Source organism: Mustela putorius, unplaced genomic scaffold (assembly GCF_011764305.1).
Source record: "Mustela putorius furo isolate JIRA1106 unplaced genomic scaffold, ASM1176430v1.1 tig00003909_pilon_pilon_pilon, whole genome shotgun sequence".
Lineage (NCBI taxonomy): Eukaryota > Metazoa > Chordata > Mammalia > Carnivora > Mustelidae > Mustela > Mustela putorius.
Genome location: NW_025422057.1, coordinates 28,333,300 through 28,350,576, shown reverse-complemented (window position 1 = coordinate 28,350,576; position 17,277 = coordinate 28,333,300). Strand labels below are relative to the sequence as shown.

Genomic DNA, 17,277 nt, shown 5'->3' with positions numbered 1-17,277 from the left:
TCCTTGGCCTTGTCCATAGATCCTAATTCCAATCTTTATCTTAGGCGCTGACCCTATCCAACCAGGCCAGGAAGCAGTACACTGTTGGAGAAACAGTGAACCTGATGTCTGTGGATGCCCAGAAGCTCATGGATGTGACCAGCTACCTTCATCTGCTGTGGTCAAATGTTCTCCAGATTACTTTATCCATCTACTTCCTATGGACCGAGCTGGGACCCTCTGTCTTAGCGGGTGTTGGGGTGATGATACTCCTAATCCCAGTTAATGGGATACTTGCCTCTAAGAGCAGAGCTATTCAGGTAAAGAAACCAAGTCACCTTCTTCAAAGTCTAAAGTCTTGGACTTACTCTAACTCTTGGGCATTTGGGCAGGCAGAGCTGATAGAAGACATTCTACCATCCCATATGAACATGGCTTTCTCTATCTTCCCTTTTCACCTTTCAGCCACTCTTAAATGTACTCCCTCTTTACTCATGCGAGAGGGCAGAGCCTGATTAGAGAGGGGAGAGCGTCCCAGGGATCCTGCACATAACTCTTCTATCCTGCTCTGCTGGGCATCTTTAAAAAAATTATTTTTAACTAATGTCTCCCCCCAATGTGGGGCTTGAACCCACAACCCTGAAATCAAGAGTCGCACCCTCCACTGACTGAGCCAACCACTACCCCAGGACTGTTCTTAGATCGTGGTGATTGGTCCTGTTTCCCTATCACAGCAGAACAGACCAGTCATTCAGAGCAGATGCATGAGTGACCCAAACTTTAAGCCTAACTCTTGGCAATCAGCCCAGCTACTACCAGGGGTCAGGGCTCCCTGTGCGCAGTCCTGTGATCTGCCAGAAATCCTAGGGCTTCATGGTGAAGGTGATGTATTCACTTATTCACTCTGCCTTCCTCTAGTTACAAAGAATTCTTTTTAAAAGATTTATGGTACATACTATTCTGGGATCAGGGCATTAAATTAGACCAAAGCTCTTGGTCTTGTGGAGCTTATGTTTTCTTTGGGGTGGAGAGTCAGGCCATCAACAGAAGTAAACAGGAAATCTATCAGGTCTAAATATGATGAAGAAAATGAAATGGGGTGATAGGAGAGCAAGCGAGTGGGTGGGGGTTTTAGATTATGGGGTCAAGGAAGGGCTGTTAGGAAGGTACCTCTGAGTTCCACCTGCAAATAGCAGGAGCCTGACTGTGAAGGAGCAAACCCAGGGAAGTACACCCTGGGAAGAGGCAAGCCAAGCAAAATAATAATAATAATAATAATAATAATAAATATATTTATTAAAATATATTTAATACAAATATTAATATTTAATAAAACATGTTTTAAGGATCAGAACGAAGATGGGTGTGGCAGGAGCAGCCTGGGCAAAGGGGGTGGGAGGTGGGGGGGAGCTGCATCCCATCACCGGGCACCTCCAGTGCTTTCCAAGTGACATCCACAGTGCCGCCAGCGAACCTAGCATTCGTGCCAAATTTGGACACTCTCACGAGGAAGTGTGTTTTGTTTTACTTTTTCCTGGCAGGTAAAAAATATGAAAAATAAGGACAAACGGCTAAAGATCATGAATGAAATTCTCAGTGGGATGAAGGTGAGAAGTGGAGGGGGGACGCGTGGCGCTCTGTGTAAACTGGCAGCCCCGTGGGGTGGCGGCCTTCACCAAGCTCGTTGGGGTGGTGGACGCCCCCTTGTGGGCCTGAGGTGTGTCGCAGGACCCCTGACTCTGCCCTCAAGTCTCCAGGTTTCTACACAAAAGTAGAGAGAATGATCTGATTAACCCCATGGACTTCTCACCCACGTCTAGCAATTATCAGCATGATCTAACTAGTTCTGTCTGCGTATCCTCTTCATGCTCGCTGGGTGATATTTAAAGCAGATCCCAGATATTTTGTCATTTCACTTGTAAATGCTTTGTATGTGTTTCCAAAAGACCATTTTTGAACATAACCACAGTACCATTACCACAACTAAAAAAAAAAAACTGGCAATTTTTTGGTACAATTAAAATCTTCCCAGGGCACCTCGGTGGCTCAGTTGGTTAGGCAACTGCCTTCGGCTCAGGTCATGATCCCGGAGTGCTGGGATCGAGTCCCGCATCAGGCTCCCAGGTCCGTGGGGAGTCTGCTTCTCCCTCTGACCTCTCCCCTTTCATGGTCTCTCTCAAATAAATAAATAATCTTAAATTTTTTTCCCAGTTGCCTCCTATGTCATTTGTTTGCTGTGAATTTGTTGGAATAAAGATCCAAAAAAAAAGGCCACACGTGGTATATGATAGTGCTTTTTTTAAAAAGCATTTTTATTTATTTATTTGATAGACAGAGATCACAAGTAGGCAGAGAGGAGGAAACAGGCTCCTTGCTGAGCAAAGAGCCCAATGTGGGGCTCCATCCAGAACCCTGAGATCATGACCTGAGCCTAAGGCAGAGGCTTAACCCACTAAGCCACCCAGGTGCCCCAATAGTGCTTATAATCTACGATAGACTCTTTCACTTTGGTTTTTTTTTTTTTTAACTCTTTGTCCTGTTGGAGAAAAGACGTTGTCTTATTTCCTATATTACAAATTAATAATCAGATCTAGAGCCTTGATTAGATAGGTTTTTTGTTTGGTTTGTTTGATTGGTAGGGGTAGGGGAAGAATACTTTCAGTAGTACTCTGCAGGGGTCCGGGTGTGGTCAGCCTGATTTCACCCCTTAATAGACTTCCTGCCTTTTCACCTAGAGCGGTCATCTGTGGCTCTGGAAGCACATTTTGACCCCCCTGAGAAGTTTGTAAAACCCCTGAGGCTTGGGCCCTAATTCAAACCATTTAAATTAAGCTCCTGTGGTTGAGGCTTAGGCGTGTGTGTGTGTGTGTGTGTGTATGTGTGTGTATTATTTATTTCTGAAGCTCCCCAAGTGATTCTAATATGCATCCAAGTTTGAAAACAGTCATAAAAAAAAGTTCAATGCCAGGTGCCTGGGTGGCTCAGTGGGTTAAGCCGCTGCCTTCGGCTCAGGTCGTGATCCCGGGGTTCTGGGATCAAGTCCCACATCGGGCTCTCTGCTTTGGCAGGGAGCCTGCTTCCCCCTCTCTCTCTCTGCCTGCCTCTCTGCCTACTGGTGCTCTCTGTCAGATAAATTAAAAAAATCCTTTAAAAAAAAAAAAGTTTCATTGCCTTGGGAAGCCTGAGTGGCTCAGTTGGTTAGGCATCTGCATCTGTCTTTGGCTCAGGTCATGATCCCAGGGTGCTGGGATCGAATCCCACATCGGGCTCCTTGCTTGGTGGGGAGCCTGCCTCTTCCTCTGCCTGCTATTCCCTCTGCTTGTACTCTGACGAATAATTAAATAAAATCTTTTTTAAGAAAGTTCATTGCTCTGATCTATTAGTAAGAGTAGCAAAAGATTAAAATTTTAATTCTATTACTCCTTTGGTATTGATTAGCTGGAATTCTATAATGAAGAAGTATCTTTAATCAACTAAAATAAAATAAAGTTTGTATAGAACAGGTGGGGTAAATGCTTACTTCTTTCCCTCCATTTGGCCAGCTTTCAAAATAGTGCATTTCCTCCTGCAAAGATCACTAAGAAGTTATTTTTTAATATTTGTGTTGTTTTGAATTCAGGAATCTAAACATTACCCTAAACTTCTTGAAAATGAAACAAGGACTCTTTTTTTTTTTAACTATGTTCAGTTAGCTAGCATATAGTACATCATTAATTTTTGATGTAGTGTTCAATGACTCATTAATTGCCCATAACACTCAGCCCATAACGCTCAGTGCTCATCACCACACATGTTAGAATGCAGAGGCTTCTTTCAACTCCCTGATATTTCTCTACACAGAGCTATCATATGCCTTTCTGCTGAATGTAGCAAATGAAAAGATAGCCCTGGCTTGGAGTCTCAGCTCTAACATTGCTAGCTTGGTAACTTTGGTCAAGTTAAGTAGCTTCTTCAACCTGTTTCCCTATCACTAAAATTGATACAATAATTCTACAAAAGTGGGGGACTCTCCCTGGTTTGCCCAGAACTTTCTGGGGTTAGCACTCTGAGATCCCAAGTCTTCAGCAACCCCTTTAACCCCAGCAAACTGGGACAATCGATCTCACTAAAGTTGTTACAAGGATTAAGTACAATAATGTGTATAAACCGTTTTTGTACATAGGTTGTCAATAGATGTAACCCACCTTTCTATAATCATACTTCATAATGTGGATTTCTACCCTCTGTTACCCATTTTGGAGAGCATATCCTAAAGTCTGGGCAGAGGAGATGTACCTGGTGTCCTTTTGGGGCAACAGTGTGAGCTGTGCCTTTTTCTATCCTATTAGATCTTGAAATATTTTGCCTGGGAAACTTCATTCAAAAACCAAGTTCATGGACTTCGGAAGAAAGAGCTCAAGAACCTGCTGACCTTTGGGCAGATGCAGTCCATGATGATGTTTCTCTTATACTTAACTCCAGTCCTGGTGAGTAACAGGAATCAGTGGGTTGGATCAGCTTCCTGAAAAGGAAGGTCTGTTCTAGATAAACTGCCCAGTGCCCTTAGGCCTGACCCTGAAAGCCAGGAAGCTCCGCCCTCTCCTCAACTTCCCAAAGCTCCTATTCCTACCTCATGCCCCCCCCAGCTCTAGTTTCAATCTGGTGTACAATATGGTGGTCTGTCTGCCCAGAGCACGTTTCCAGGATGGTCTGCATGAAGATGGCATCCAGGAATGGTTTGCAGAGCAGGGTGTGTTATCTTCTTGAGGAGGCTGTGTGGGTCTAGAGCAGGAAGGTACAGCAAAATGAGAGCCGGGAGACCCAAACTGTGGTCCCAGCAATACTATTAATTGACCTTGTGACCCCAGGCAAGATATTTCCTCTTCTCTGGACTCCGCTTTCTCGTTTGTAACACAAGAAGGTGGAGATAATCATCCCCGAGCCTGCTTCAACTCTAAGAGACTGTGTTCCCGAGACTTAGCGTAAGACCGCTTGAAACCGTTGCGGAATGAATTCCTCATGACCTTGCTTTTCCAGGTGTCTGTGATCACGTTTTCAGTTTACACTCTGGTGGACAGCAATAATATTTTGGATGCAGAAAAGGCCTTCACCTCCATCACCCTCTTCAATATCCTGCGCTTTCCCCTGAGCATGTTTCCCATGGTCATCTCCTCCATTCTCCAGGTGGGTAGGATCTCTCCCTGCTAACTGATTATCTCTGGTTAAAAGCCTGACTTTTCAAAATAACTGGCGTGTCGTAGCTCACTTCCGGCTTCCATGGGTGAACTTTTGATCAGAGCGATTTCTTTGGTCTCTGGAGACCAAGTTTGATCTTATTAAAATCACAAGCTCTTAGACCCCTAGTTTATCTAACTATAAAATGGGGATGGGCGCCTGGGTGGCTCAGTGGGTTAAGCCGCTGCCTTCGGTTCAGGTCATGGTCTCAGGGTCCTGGGATCAAGCCCCACATCGGGCTCTCTGCTCAGTGGGGAGCCTGCTTCCTCCTCTCTCTCTCTCTGCCTGTCTCTCTGCCTACTCGTGATCTCTCTCTGTCAAACAAGTAAATAAAAAATCTTAAAAAAAAAAAATGGGGAGAATCATACCAATCTCCTCTACTCACAGGGAGACAATGGTAGTGAAGGCATTTAGTGAGAGAATGATGACGAGCCCTGATACCTGGAATATTCCTAAGCCTTTTTCCCCAGCCTAGTTTCCCCCACATTTTTCCAAGGCTTTGGCGGGGGGGGGGGGAGGGTTGGCGGGAAGCGGTAATTTATACAGCATTAGGGAAATATGGCACAAAGGGAAAGAAAAATCCTCTCTGCATGAAGCCATGTGGTGGTAAAACTGAATGTAGTTCGTGAGTTTGGAGTTCGAGAGGCCTCAGATGGGCCGGAGGGAGAGTCGGGCTCCTGAAGAGTGAGCACCGTCCGCGAGACACACCGGGTATCAGCCGTCAGGAGGACGCTCGTGGGGTAGGTGGTAGACTAGTGACGTGGCCAGGAAGATGGAATGTGGTGACGTGCATTGACCTCAGGGGCGCCTGGCTTCAGTCTGTAAGAATGACGAGTTTAAGGACTCCCTGTCCCGGGAGGGTGTTAAGAAAAGCTGACCAACGGCGCCTGGGTGGCTCAGATGGTTAAGTCTGCCTTTGACTCTCAGGTCATGATCTCCATGTCCTGGGATCAAGCCCCACATGGGGTTCCCAGCCCAGCAGGGAGTCTGCTTCTCCCTCTGCATCTCCCCCTTTCATGCTTTCTCTGTATCACTGTCTCAAATGAATAAATAAGATCTTTAAAAGAAAGAAAGAAAGAAAGAAAAAGAAAAAAGAGAAAAAGAAAGGCTGACTAACTTGGCTGATGAAGAAACTACAGGCCCTTTTTAGGTTCAGAGAGCTTCTTACGTGGATCGCAAAGCAAGTTCAGGAGAGGTTTCTGCTCCCTGCGTTCCCTGTCTCACAGGATGACTAAGACATGAACGGGCAGTGGGGCACTCCTGTCTGAGGCGCTGACCCACACGGCAGCTGCCCTCAGGGGAGGGGGCTGGGCAGACAGTCCGCAACTTCACTAGAAGCCAGGCGGTAATGAGAGACCGTCTCCTGGCAGGCCCCCTGGGAATAGGGAGGCAAGTGACAAATGTCCTTCTAAGAGCTGCCAGGAATCCTCCCAAGTTCTCCTGTTTCAGGAGACATCAGGGTGTTCTGCCAGTGCTTAGGTCAGCTGTAGTCTGTTTGTTTTGTTTTATTAACATATAATGTATTATTAGCCCCAGGGGTCTAGGTCTGTGAGTTGCCAGGTTTACACACTTCACAGCACTCACCATAGCACATACCCTCCCCAGTGTCCATAACCCAACCACCTTCTCCCGACCCTCTCCCCCTGGCAACCTAGGTCAGCTGTAGTTTAAACCTGGGCCGTGTGGATATTTGTAAGGTCTCTGGGGTGCCATGGCCAATTCCTCTATACAGGCTCCCAGTGGTGGCTCAGTTAGGACCCAGGATGAGCCCAAGGCAGGGACTCCATTACAGAAGAGCACACCAGGGGCCCATTTACCAAAACCAAACAGAAGTTAAGGTTTTGTCTTAGAAGAAGACAGAGATGGTTTCTGGAACTGGTCCAAAGATTGGAGAGATGGCCAAAGAGTTGACCTCCGAGTTTTCTAAAGGGGGTGAAACAGAACATCGTAATCGCCTTCTGTCTCCCGAGGCTGAGGTGTGGCTGAGTCTTTGGTGGGTCCGAGGTGCCCGCTGGGGCACCTGGCGAGCAGCCTGGCAGGTTGACGCTCTGTTTCCACCTCCAGGGCTGATGACGAAGTCAAAATCCTCTCCCTGCTTGTGCTTGTCATTGGATATTTTATTCTTCAGATGTTTTGTGTCCTTCCCCAGGCCAGTGTTTCCAGAGACCGGCTAGAAAAGTACTTGGGAGGGGACGACTTGGACACGTCCGCCATTCGCCATGACTGCCATTTCGGTGAGGAATTCTGGAGTTGTTCCCCACGCTGCTGCTTCACAGCACTGGCACGTTGATATGGGGGGCTTAGGGGCAGCCAACGGATTGACAGGGAGAGCGGGGGTGGGGGGGCGGGGGGGGGGTTACCTTGAACCTACATTTGCATAAGAAGCTTACTGTTTTTACTTAAATTCTGTTTTCATTTAGAGCAGAGTGCTTAGCCAGATTGCTAAACTGAGCTGGGCCAGCTACTGTAGGGGAGAGCAGGGAGTCCTGCAAAAGATACAAAAGTCAGGATGGAGCCAAGCATGTAAACTGGGGAAGGTAGGGAAGAACATACACAGGTTCTGAAGGTCTGAGGCCTGGGGTCCTCCATGGACCAGAGCGAGCTGTGTGTCTGGAATCCAGGGAGTGGCCAGATTTCTGTCTGGAGGTGGAATTTTTTTTTTACCAGGACATAAGGCAACAGAGGGCCTGAGAATGTACCCAGAGTGTCTGCAAGTCCAGAATCTGGGTTCCTGACAGGGCTGGAAATCTGAGCAAAAGGGCCTTTGTGGGCGGGCCACCTTTGGTCTCACCCCGGGAGTTCCCCTTTGCCCTTGTTAATAGGGGGGCCAGCCCCTGACAGAGGTGACCTCGGGATGCGGGATGCGCGAAGGAAGCGGAGAAGGACATGTGAGAGCTGAGGAGGCAGACAGACACGTGGGGATCTCCAGGGGACTAAAAGAGAGGGCCTTCTTCTCCACAGACAAAGCTGTGCAGTTTTCAGAGGCCTCCTTTACCTGGGACCAGGACTCTGAAGCCACAATCCGAGAGTGAGTTGCCTCCTTTCCGTATTGTTGTTCTTCGGGATTTCCCTTGCCAGTCCTGTTCTTAGAAGATTCCACGTAATAGGGCACGTGGGAAAGGGGCTATGTGCCCATGTTCAGTATAGGCTAATCCCAGGAGGGACGAACTGACGGCAAAATCCTGAGCCTCTTTCCCCGTAACTGCCTCTGACTCCCGGCTATCTTCCTTGGGGCTGAACGCCTCCAGCTAAGAACCCGTGACGTACTCCAGACTGTGGATGGAGGGAGCCCAGCGTTGACAAGTGGCCTAGGGCTCTGGGTATGGTAAAGAAGACACACAAGAATCCAAAATCAATTTCATGTTATCCATCCGTTCAAGACCAGTAGCCATGGCTTCTTTCCCCTCAATGAACAATGGGGCTGCCTCTAACTAAGCTCCAACTTGAGTTTTACGTCTAAATAACCCATTTCCGCATCCCACCTCCTCTGCCCTAAGCCGACCCTTTCCTGCCATGCTGCTGCTCGCCCCGGAGTTCCCTTATCCACAGCTTTGCTCTCCATGATTTCGGTTACCTGCCGCCAACCTTGGTCTGGAAGGAGGTGATCCTCCTCCTGACCAACAGTCTGAAGGTCACAGCACTGAAATTATTCACCTCCCTTCAGCTCTTCAGGTAGGCCTTGTCTGATCTTGCGTCATCAGAAGAAGGGTGCGTGCGGTGCTGTAAGGGAGCAAGACCGCATTCACGTGCCTTTTGTTACACTATCTTGTTCCGATTTTTCTATCTTGTTAGTTACTGTGACTCTCTTACTGGGCCTAATATATGAATTTAACTGTATCATAGGGCTGTTGGACAGGAGAAAACACTGTCTACACAGGGTGAAATACAGAGCATATACCCAGCGACACTGAACACAGCACACACGATACCCAGGAAGCCTGTGCAGGCCAGATCTTCCTTCTCGACCCAGCAAACCTTATATTCTCTCTGTTACACCTAGGACTTGCCACGCTTCTCTCTTATTTCTACAGCCTTTCCTATGGATTCTGGAGCCTGCCCCAGGGGGCATCAGGCCAGCCCCTCCTCTGAACCCTCCCAACCCGAAAGCCTTCCTTTGCAGAGAGAAGACTGGACAGAGCTCCCACTTTGAGTTGAACTTCTTTTAGACTTTTACTAGCAACGGGCAGATTCAGAAAGATTGTGAGCAAGAGCCCGATGTTCCAAATATTCCAGGGACTCAAAAACAGGATGGGCACAGAGTTCGTAGGAGTCCAGGCCAGTGAATGCTCCTCCCCAGCCAGACACAGCCAGATCTCCAGGGGACAGGGCAGGGAATGTGTGCTTTCAGCAAGTGTCCCCCTGAGTGGCTATTCTCGTCAAATAACCAAGTTTGGGAAACACGGATCTTTTCCAACCCCATTAGTCCTTAAATGAGGGTCCAGATGAAGCGACTTTCCAAGGTCACACAGCTTAGCAGTAGCAGAGTTGAGACTCAAACTCAGATCTCCAGGCTCCCATTAAGGTCTTGTTCAATGGTACCATGTTGGTGCTAAGAGAATTTTTCCAGTTGAAAGCTATAATGGTACAAAGAGCTCATATAGTTGGGTAAGAAAGGGTTCACTCTCTAGCCCTTTCGAGCTTAAAAAAAAAAAAAGTATTAAAGAAGCATTTCAGGGTCTTCTATATCCAAGACAAATTTTCCAATCTTGAGGAGAAGTTTCCTAACACCAGACTCCCCATGGAGAGTCTGAGAAGCAGCCTGAACTATTCTTGAATAACTCCCTCCATCTCCTTCAAATACTCTCTCTCTTTCAGTGTGAACCTGGACATTATGCCAGGCCAGCTGGTGGCTGTGGTGGGCACTGTGGGCTCTGGGAAGTCATCCTTGATGTCAGCCATGCTGGGAGAAATGGAAAATGTCCACGGGCACGTCACCATCAAGGTGAGAGTGGATGCCAAGGAGAAGAGTTCTGACATTCAAGTGTGGGCCACTTCGTGCTGCTTTCTTGTTTGGGAGAAGGCACTGAGAAGGAGAATCTGCCAAGCGCTGCTGTTGTCTTGCCATTGGTGCTGTCTTACGGACATTTGTTAGACGTGCAAACTGTAGATCTTGGCCCTACTCCACACATAGATTCAAACTCTGGGGCAGATTCTGGAAACCTGCGGGGTTTTGTTTTTTTGTTTTTGTTTTTTGTTTGTTTGTTTTTAAAGATTTTATTTATTCATTTGACAGAGAGAGACACCGTGAGAGAGGGAACACAAGCATGGGGAGTGGGAGAGGGAGAAGCAGGCTTCCCGCCGAGCAGGGAGCCCGATGCGGGGCTCAATCCCAGAACACTGGGACCATGACCCGAGCCGAAGGCAGCCTCCTAACCAACTGAGCCACCCAGGTGCACTGAAACCTGCGTTTTTAATGAGGTCCCCAGGTGATTCCCATATGTATACTTAACTTTGAAAACGTAAACAGAGCCGTCTTCCTTCAAAGTATAGGCGGTTCTACTTTATCTGTGTTTCTAAAAGCATCATTAAAAATTTACATAACTTTTGGGGCACCTGGGTGGCTCAGTTGGTTAAGTGTGCTTTCTCATGCCTTCAGCTCAGGTCATGATCCCAGGGTCCTGGGATCGAGTTCCGCATCGGGCTCCCTGCTCAGTGGGGAGTCTGCTTCTCCCTCTGCTTGTGTTCTCTATCTCTCTCTCTCAAATCTTAAAAAAAAAAAAATGAAACTCTATTACCAGGGTACCAACAAAACTAATAACAATAATAACAATTAAAACAGCAACATTGTAAATTACACTCAGCATCACAGTTAGCCCTGGACTGCCTACCTGCTCCTTTGAGAGCTTGGTCTTTGAGGTCACTGCTTCCAATACAGAAACTTGATACCAGGTGTAGATATCTTCATCAGTTTTTTTAAACAGAGAAGAAATCTTTTCATAGTAGCTTCATTAGCCCTCTCTGCTTCCCCAGAGAGTTAAATTTAGGGGAAATTATAGGTACTTGGAATCATTTAACCAGTCACTACTTCTACTTGCATCCAAAAAAAAAAAAAAAAGTCAATAAGCTTTTTAGCTTTTTTCCTTAAGATCTTCGTATATTGCCAAGCATTTCTTTTTAATTAGGAGAGACCTTGCCCCTGATTGCTTGACACTGACATGCTTAGAAAATGAAGAACTAACACTTCTTTCACATTACCCTGACACTGTTCCCTGATTTACCAATCGCTTATGAGCTAATTTACATTAAATAAACTTGCAGTATAGCAGAACAGACTCTATAGATTAAAATCTGTTTCCTAACTTCTTTTTTAAAAAGATTTCTTCATTTTAGAGGGCATGTGAGTGAGCGGGAGCGGGGCAGGTGGAGGGAAAGGGGGAGAGAGAGAATGTCAAGAATTTCAAGATCCTGGGTCACGATGCCAGGATCCTGGGATCGAGTTCCGCACCAGTCTCCCTGCTCAGGGAGCCTTTGTCAGGCTCCATCTCTCTTTGGACATGATCTGCTTCATGCATCAGCCTGCATCGTAATTCAAATCTCTTGGTTCTTCCTAAAATATCATCTATATTATGTCCTGTGTCAGTGTTAGCCCTCTATTGGTCTTAGGAAGCTCACTGGGGACTGACTGAAAAAACCCCTGTTTGGGGTACCTGGGTGGCTCAGTGGGTTAAAGCCTCTGCCTTCAGCTCAGGTCATGATCCCAGGGTCCTGGGATGGAGCTCCTCATCGAGCTCTCTGTTCAGCGGGGAGCCTGCTTCTCCCTCTCTCTATGCCTGCCTCTCTGCCTACTTGTGATCTCTCTCTGTCAAATAAATAAATAAAATCTTTAAAAAACAAACCAAAAAACCCTGTTCTAGGAGCAGCATGTGCATTCATCTCCCAGTTTGGGGGATCATGACTACAAAGTGATAGTAATAAAGGGGGGGTAGGGGTAAACGAAGAATAGGGTCTCAAATCTTTCTCCCTTGTTGCTACAATACATACAAGCACATTTATAAATATCAGATGCTCAGTTAGCCTAACATTCATCTTTTCAAATCCAAGTTCTGTTTTTTCTTCCCCATCCTCCTATTCCTTCCTCCAACCCTGCATTTCTGGAGAGACGACTGTCACGTGCTCTGATCCTTCCCGTCTAGGGCACCGTAGCCTATGTCCCCCAGCAGGCCTGGATACAGAATGGCACCATAAAGGACAACATCCTCTTTGGATCCGAGTTTGATGAAAAGAGATACCAGCAGATTCTGGAGGCCTGTGCCCTCCTGCAAGACTTGGAGGTGTTGCCTGGAGGAGACCTGGCTGAGATTGGAGAGAAGGTACTTGGAATTCCAAGGGACCTTGAAGGGTGAAGAAATGGCCAAGACCAAAGCGTGAGGATGGTGGAGAAGACGGGAGGACAAGAGCTGGCCGGTTTGCATAGTCGGGTTGGAACAAATACCAGAAAACATGAGTTTATACAATATTTGAAAATTAAAAATTTGTAGCTGGAAGCAAATCTCAGATTTGTGTCATCTAAAAGAAAGCTGATGAGGATCTGAGAGGTTAACCAACCAGTGCCTGGCCCAAGGCTGACCTCACAGGGAGGGGAGCAGAGAGGCAGGACCAGAACTTGTGTCCTAACTCGACCTCTGGATGTGCCCCGAAAAAGGTCTGATAAATCTCCTTCACATGCTTAGAAATTTAGTGTGAATTATTTTCTCAGGTTATTAATGCCTTTCTTAAAAACAGGTTTTAAATGACTTTACTGTATCCATTATATGGTCACAGCATAACTGGTTACATATTTAGGGTGTTTTTAACTTTCCTCCCTATTACTAACAATGAATAGAGCAGCTTTCGGGGGACAAGGACCTTCAGATATTAGCAGATTAATGAAGATAGGGCTTGAGAGTGATTTTGTACATTAATTCAACATACATTTACTGAGGACCTACTATGTGCCACACACTATTTTAAGTGCTGGATTTACATCCTCGAGTTAAATAGAGAAAAATCTGCCCTGATCTAGTTTTATATTCCCATGGGGATGGATACAAAATTCATAAGTAAATCATATAATAGAAGATGATAGGCGCCTGGGTGGCTCATTTGTTAAGCGTCTGCCTTTGGCTCAGTTATGATCCCAGGGTCTTGGGATCGAGGCCCACATCGGGCTTCCTGCTCAGTGGGAGGCCTGCTTCTCCCACTCCCACTCCCCCTGCTTGTGTTCCTTCTCTCTCCATGTCTCTGTCAAATAAATAAATAAAATATTAAAAGAAAATGGTAATTTGGGCCTACATGTAATAATTGGGCCTGAAGTAATAGATTTGAATCTAAGTTACTTACTTATATAAAGGAACTTGTAAGATTTTAAAGTCCTTGATAACTTATGGGGGCAAATCTCTCCCTTTCCCTGCCTTAACGAATAGTGTCTGCAAAGGCAGAACTGTGGAGTAGTGCTTAACAGAAATTATTTTATTCTTCAGGGTATAAATCTCAGTGGAGGTCAGAAGCAGCGGATCAGCCTGGCCAGAGCTACCTATCAGGATTCAGACATCTACGTTCTGGATGACCCCCTGTCGGCCGTGGATGCTCATGTGGGAAAACATATTTTCAATAAGGTCTTGGGTCCCAATGGCCTATTGAAAGGCAAGGTGAGAAATTATTTAAAGCAAAGAAGACATTGGCGTGGGGGGTGGGGTGGGGAGACACATGTCCTTGGACTGCTGCTGTCCTGAAGCAAATTTCCTTACTTACCTGCCTCCTAGGCTGCTGAGGACATACAGTGTCACACTGGTCTCCCAGGCAAGGACCCATGAAAGCTTCCATCTTGAGGTCATGGCTTCTGCCAGAACTGTCTAATTGGAGCCTTATTCTGTGTCTCTGACATTGAGCCTCTTAGGATGATTGATGTGATAAAAGGCTCTTTGAGACCTGTGGTATAATAAGGAATACATTTGGGTTTTGTCCCCAGGTCCTGGCACAGACCCCCTAACCCTTGGACTTTGCCGAGTAATGTGATGTGGTTGACTAAGCAATGACTCAGGGGAATCAAGCATCAGATACTGCTCTTTGACTTGGGACCTTTGCTCCCCAGGCAGGTGCTTTTAGTTTTCTCCAGGCCAGTCCCTAGAGTACATAAAGGCTTCAGGACAGGGCTGTTGGAGAGAAAGCCCAGGTGATGGGCGGGTTAGAACTTCCAGCCCCACCTACAAACCTCTGGGGAGGGACCGTGGGCCTGAAGACTGGGTTACAAAAATCTGGGTTACACCTGGATTGGTGTCAGTGCCGCAAAGGTCCTGAGAGGATGGCCCAGTTGGTGAGAGCAGGGGAGGCCCATAGGTGCTCCCCACAACCCCTTCTGTTGCTCTGTTTGTGTTTCTTCCATTTGACTCTTCTTGAGTCGTGTCCTTTACAACGAGCTGACAAACCTAAGTGTGTTCTGGAGATCTGTGAGAGCCACTCTAGCAAGTTATTGTTCACAAGGAAGGGACTTTATAGCTGGTTGGTCAGAAGTATGGGTGGCTCAAGAATTCCAACTGGCATCTGAGATCAGGTCCATCTCATGGGCCCGAGCCCGTAAGCTGTGGGCTTGGCGCTCATTCCAGGAAGTCAGTGTCAGAATGGAACTGAATCGTCTGAAAACCTCCCAGAGGACCCAAACAAGTCACCTCACTGGTGGGACAGAGGTCACCCTGCAGGTTTTAGCGCTCTGCTCTATGAAGGCGCTTCCCCAGATGCCCAGCAGGATGTAGGAACGCTGGAAGGGATGACTCAACCTAAACATAAAAAACCAACATTTCTTGAGTATTTGTTTTGTCCCAGGCTGGTGCTAAGTACTTTGATTGCATTTCCTCACTTGGTTCTTGCAATGCACCTGAGAGACAGCACTGAGGAGGCAGCCAGAACAAGTCAGAAGAGCCCGTGGTAGGTGAAGACTTGGCTTTTCTTACCACGGGCCACTTAGCACATCTTCCCGGACACGGCAGGCTGAAAGGGGCAGGGGCTAACAGAGCCCCTCGAGGATTTGTGTTTCTCACCAGCAGTAAGTGTAGAATGAGGGCTGTCAAGAACAGCTCCCTGAGCATTGGTCAGTGTTTGGCCTGTTTCTTTCAAGACTTTTGGATTGCTGCCGGTCAGGATAGGTGGGCTGCTGTCCCACTGAGGGCCTTTGCCTCTTTGGATCAGCGAGTCAACAGGAGCTCACTCTCCATCCTACTCCGGGTTCTGGCTCCTGTCTGTAAGTCCTCTTGGCCCCATTTATTCATGAACTGTGGACCGGGGCACCTGGGTGGCTCAGTTGGTTAAGCAACTGCCTTCAGCTCAGTTCACGATCCTGGAATCCCGAGATCAAGTCCCACATCAGGCTCCCAGCTCCATGGGGAGTCTGCTTCTCCCTCTGACCTTCTCACCTCTCATGCTGTCTCTCACTGTTTCTCTCTCAAAGAAATAAAATCTTTAAAAAAAAAAAAACCACAAAATTCCGAAAGGATGGGACATGAACTGTGTACCACCCTGTGCCTGACTGTGCCTGACTTTGTTGCAAAGACTGGGCATACACACACGAAAAGGCCTGGTCCTTGCTTTCAAGTAAACATACAATCTAATGGGAAGACATACAGAAAAGTGAGCAATAATAATACAAGAATTATTTTAATGGCAGTCTATACAGACTACAATAGAACCATTGGGGGGATACCCAAGTCTTACCTGGGGACTCAGGAAAGGCTCCCAGAAGACTTGGCTTTGAGCTGAGACTGGGAGGGTGAGCATTTCCTGGATCTTCTAGATATGAGGGATCTGGTCTCTGTGGGGTCATGAGGTAGAGAAAAGAGGCAGTGGTTTGGGTCCTCTCTCCAGAGGCCCATTTCAAGCCCATCCCCTGTCTGAAACACATTACTGATCCATGAGTGTTTTTCTTTCTCTGACTGGAGTCTCTGCGTCCTTGGTCAGTGTGGTTCGCAAGTACACAGGAGTACAAGGGATGCCAACTCTCCCGCACCAGGGAGGGCCTGGGCTGAAGACAACCTTGGATTCCCCTGCCGTGTCTCTAACGTGCCGAAAGAATCTGAGCAGCTGTTGTTAGTTTAGTTGATTAGCCGGTTATTTGAAGGGGAAGTTAGTTAGCTAGTTATTTGGTTTGTATGCATCAGTTAAATTGATAGACTTTGATCTCAAGTGACATTCCTAAGCTCCCAGGAGGCTGGAAGAAGGTGTGTAGGGAAAACCACATATCACTACAGAAAATAACTGAATATATCCACCAGGGAAGGAGTCTCCTCTTACACACAGGGTCTGGTGTCAGGATTAGGTGTTGGAAAGGAAAGAGGAAGGAAAAGAGATTAGGTGGTCAGGGCTACATTTTGAAACCGAGCCCTACTTTGAAACAGAATTAAGATGACTGTTTTTCTTTTCTTCTTCTTCTCTTCCTTCTTTCTTTCTTTTTCTTCTTCTTCTTTTTTTTTTTTTAAAGAGCAAGTCAAGGAAGGTGATAGACATTCTGGGTAATTGGAAGTTAGCTACTCATAGTTAGTGGGAGGTTAGTTTCTTTCCTTTTTTTTTTTTTTTTTTTTTTAAGATTTTATTTATTTATCAGAGAGAGAGAGCGAGCACAGGCAGACAGTGGCAGGGCGAGAAGCAGGCTCCCCGCCGAGCAAGGAGCCCGATGCGGGACTCGACCCCAGGACACTGGGATCATGACCTGAGCCGAAGGCAGCTGCTTAACCAACTGAGCCACCCAGGCGTCCAGTTTCTTTCCTTTTTAAGAGCAAGCCAAGGATGGTGGTGGCCAGAGCGTCTCACTAAGGGAAGGCGATGGTACAACTCCCTGTTGTTCTTTCAGACTCGACTCTTGGTTACGCACAGCATTCACTTTCTTCCCCAAGTGGATGAGATCGTGGTTCTGGGGCATGGCACCATCTTGGAGAAGGGATCCTACAGCTCTCTGCTGGCCAAGAAAGGATCATTTGCTAAGATTCTGAAGACATTCACAAAACAGTCGGGTCCTGAGGAAGAGGCCACAGGTATGTACGGAAGAATGGAACAGGATAAAGCTTGGGTATGGACAGGGTAGGACTGGTAAACTGTCTCCTTTCTGCACTGTTCAGTATC

General features: G+C 46.9%; 1 protein-coding gene across 2 annotated transcripts in view; it reads left to right on the top strand.

Moving 5' to 3' along the window:
• The window catches only part of ABCC2 (ATP binding cassette subfamily C member 2), a 76,340-nt gene that overhangs the window by 34,852 nt on the left and 24,211 nt on the right, over positions 1 to 17,277 (top strand). For both annotated transcript variants that reach the window (XM_045068793.1, XM_004749506.2), the window contains exons 10-19: positions 45 to 299; positions 1,521 to 1,586; positions 4,308 to 4,445; positions 4,996 to 5,142; positions 7,343 to 7,427; positions 8,155 to 8,221; positions 10,009 to 10,135; positions 12,327 to 12,503; positions 13,653 to 13,820; positions 17,009 to 17,189. In XM_045068793.1, coding sequence (XP_044924728.1) covers positions 45 to 299; positions 1,521 to 1,586; positions 4,308 to 4,445; positions 4,996 to 5,142; positions 7,343 to 7,427; positions 8,155 to 8,221; positions 10,009 to 10,135; positions 12,327 to 12,503; positions 13,653 to 13,820; positions 17,009 to 17,189 — 1,411 coding nt within the window. The remainder of the gene's footprint in view (positions 1 to 44; positions 300 to 1,520; positions 1,587 to 4,307; positions 4,446 to 4,995; positions 5,143 to 7,342; positions 7,428 to 8,154; positions 8,222 to 10,008; positions 10,136 to 12,326; positions 12,504 to 13,652; positions 13,821 to 17,008; positions 17,190 to 17,277) is intronic.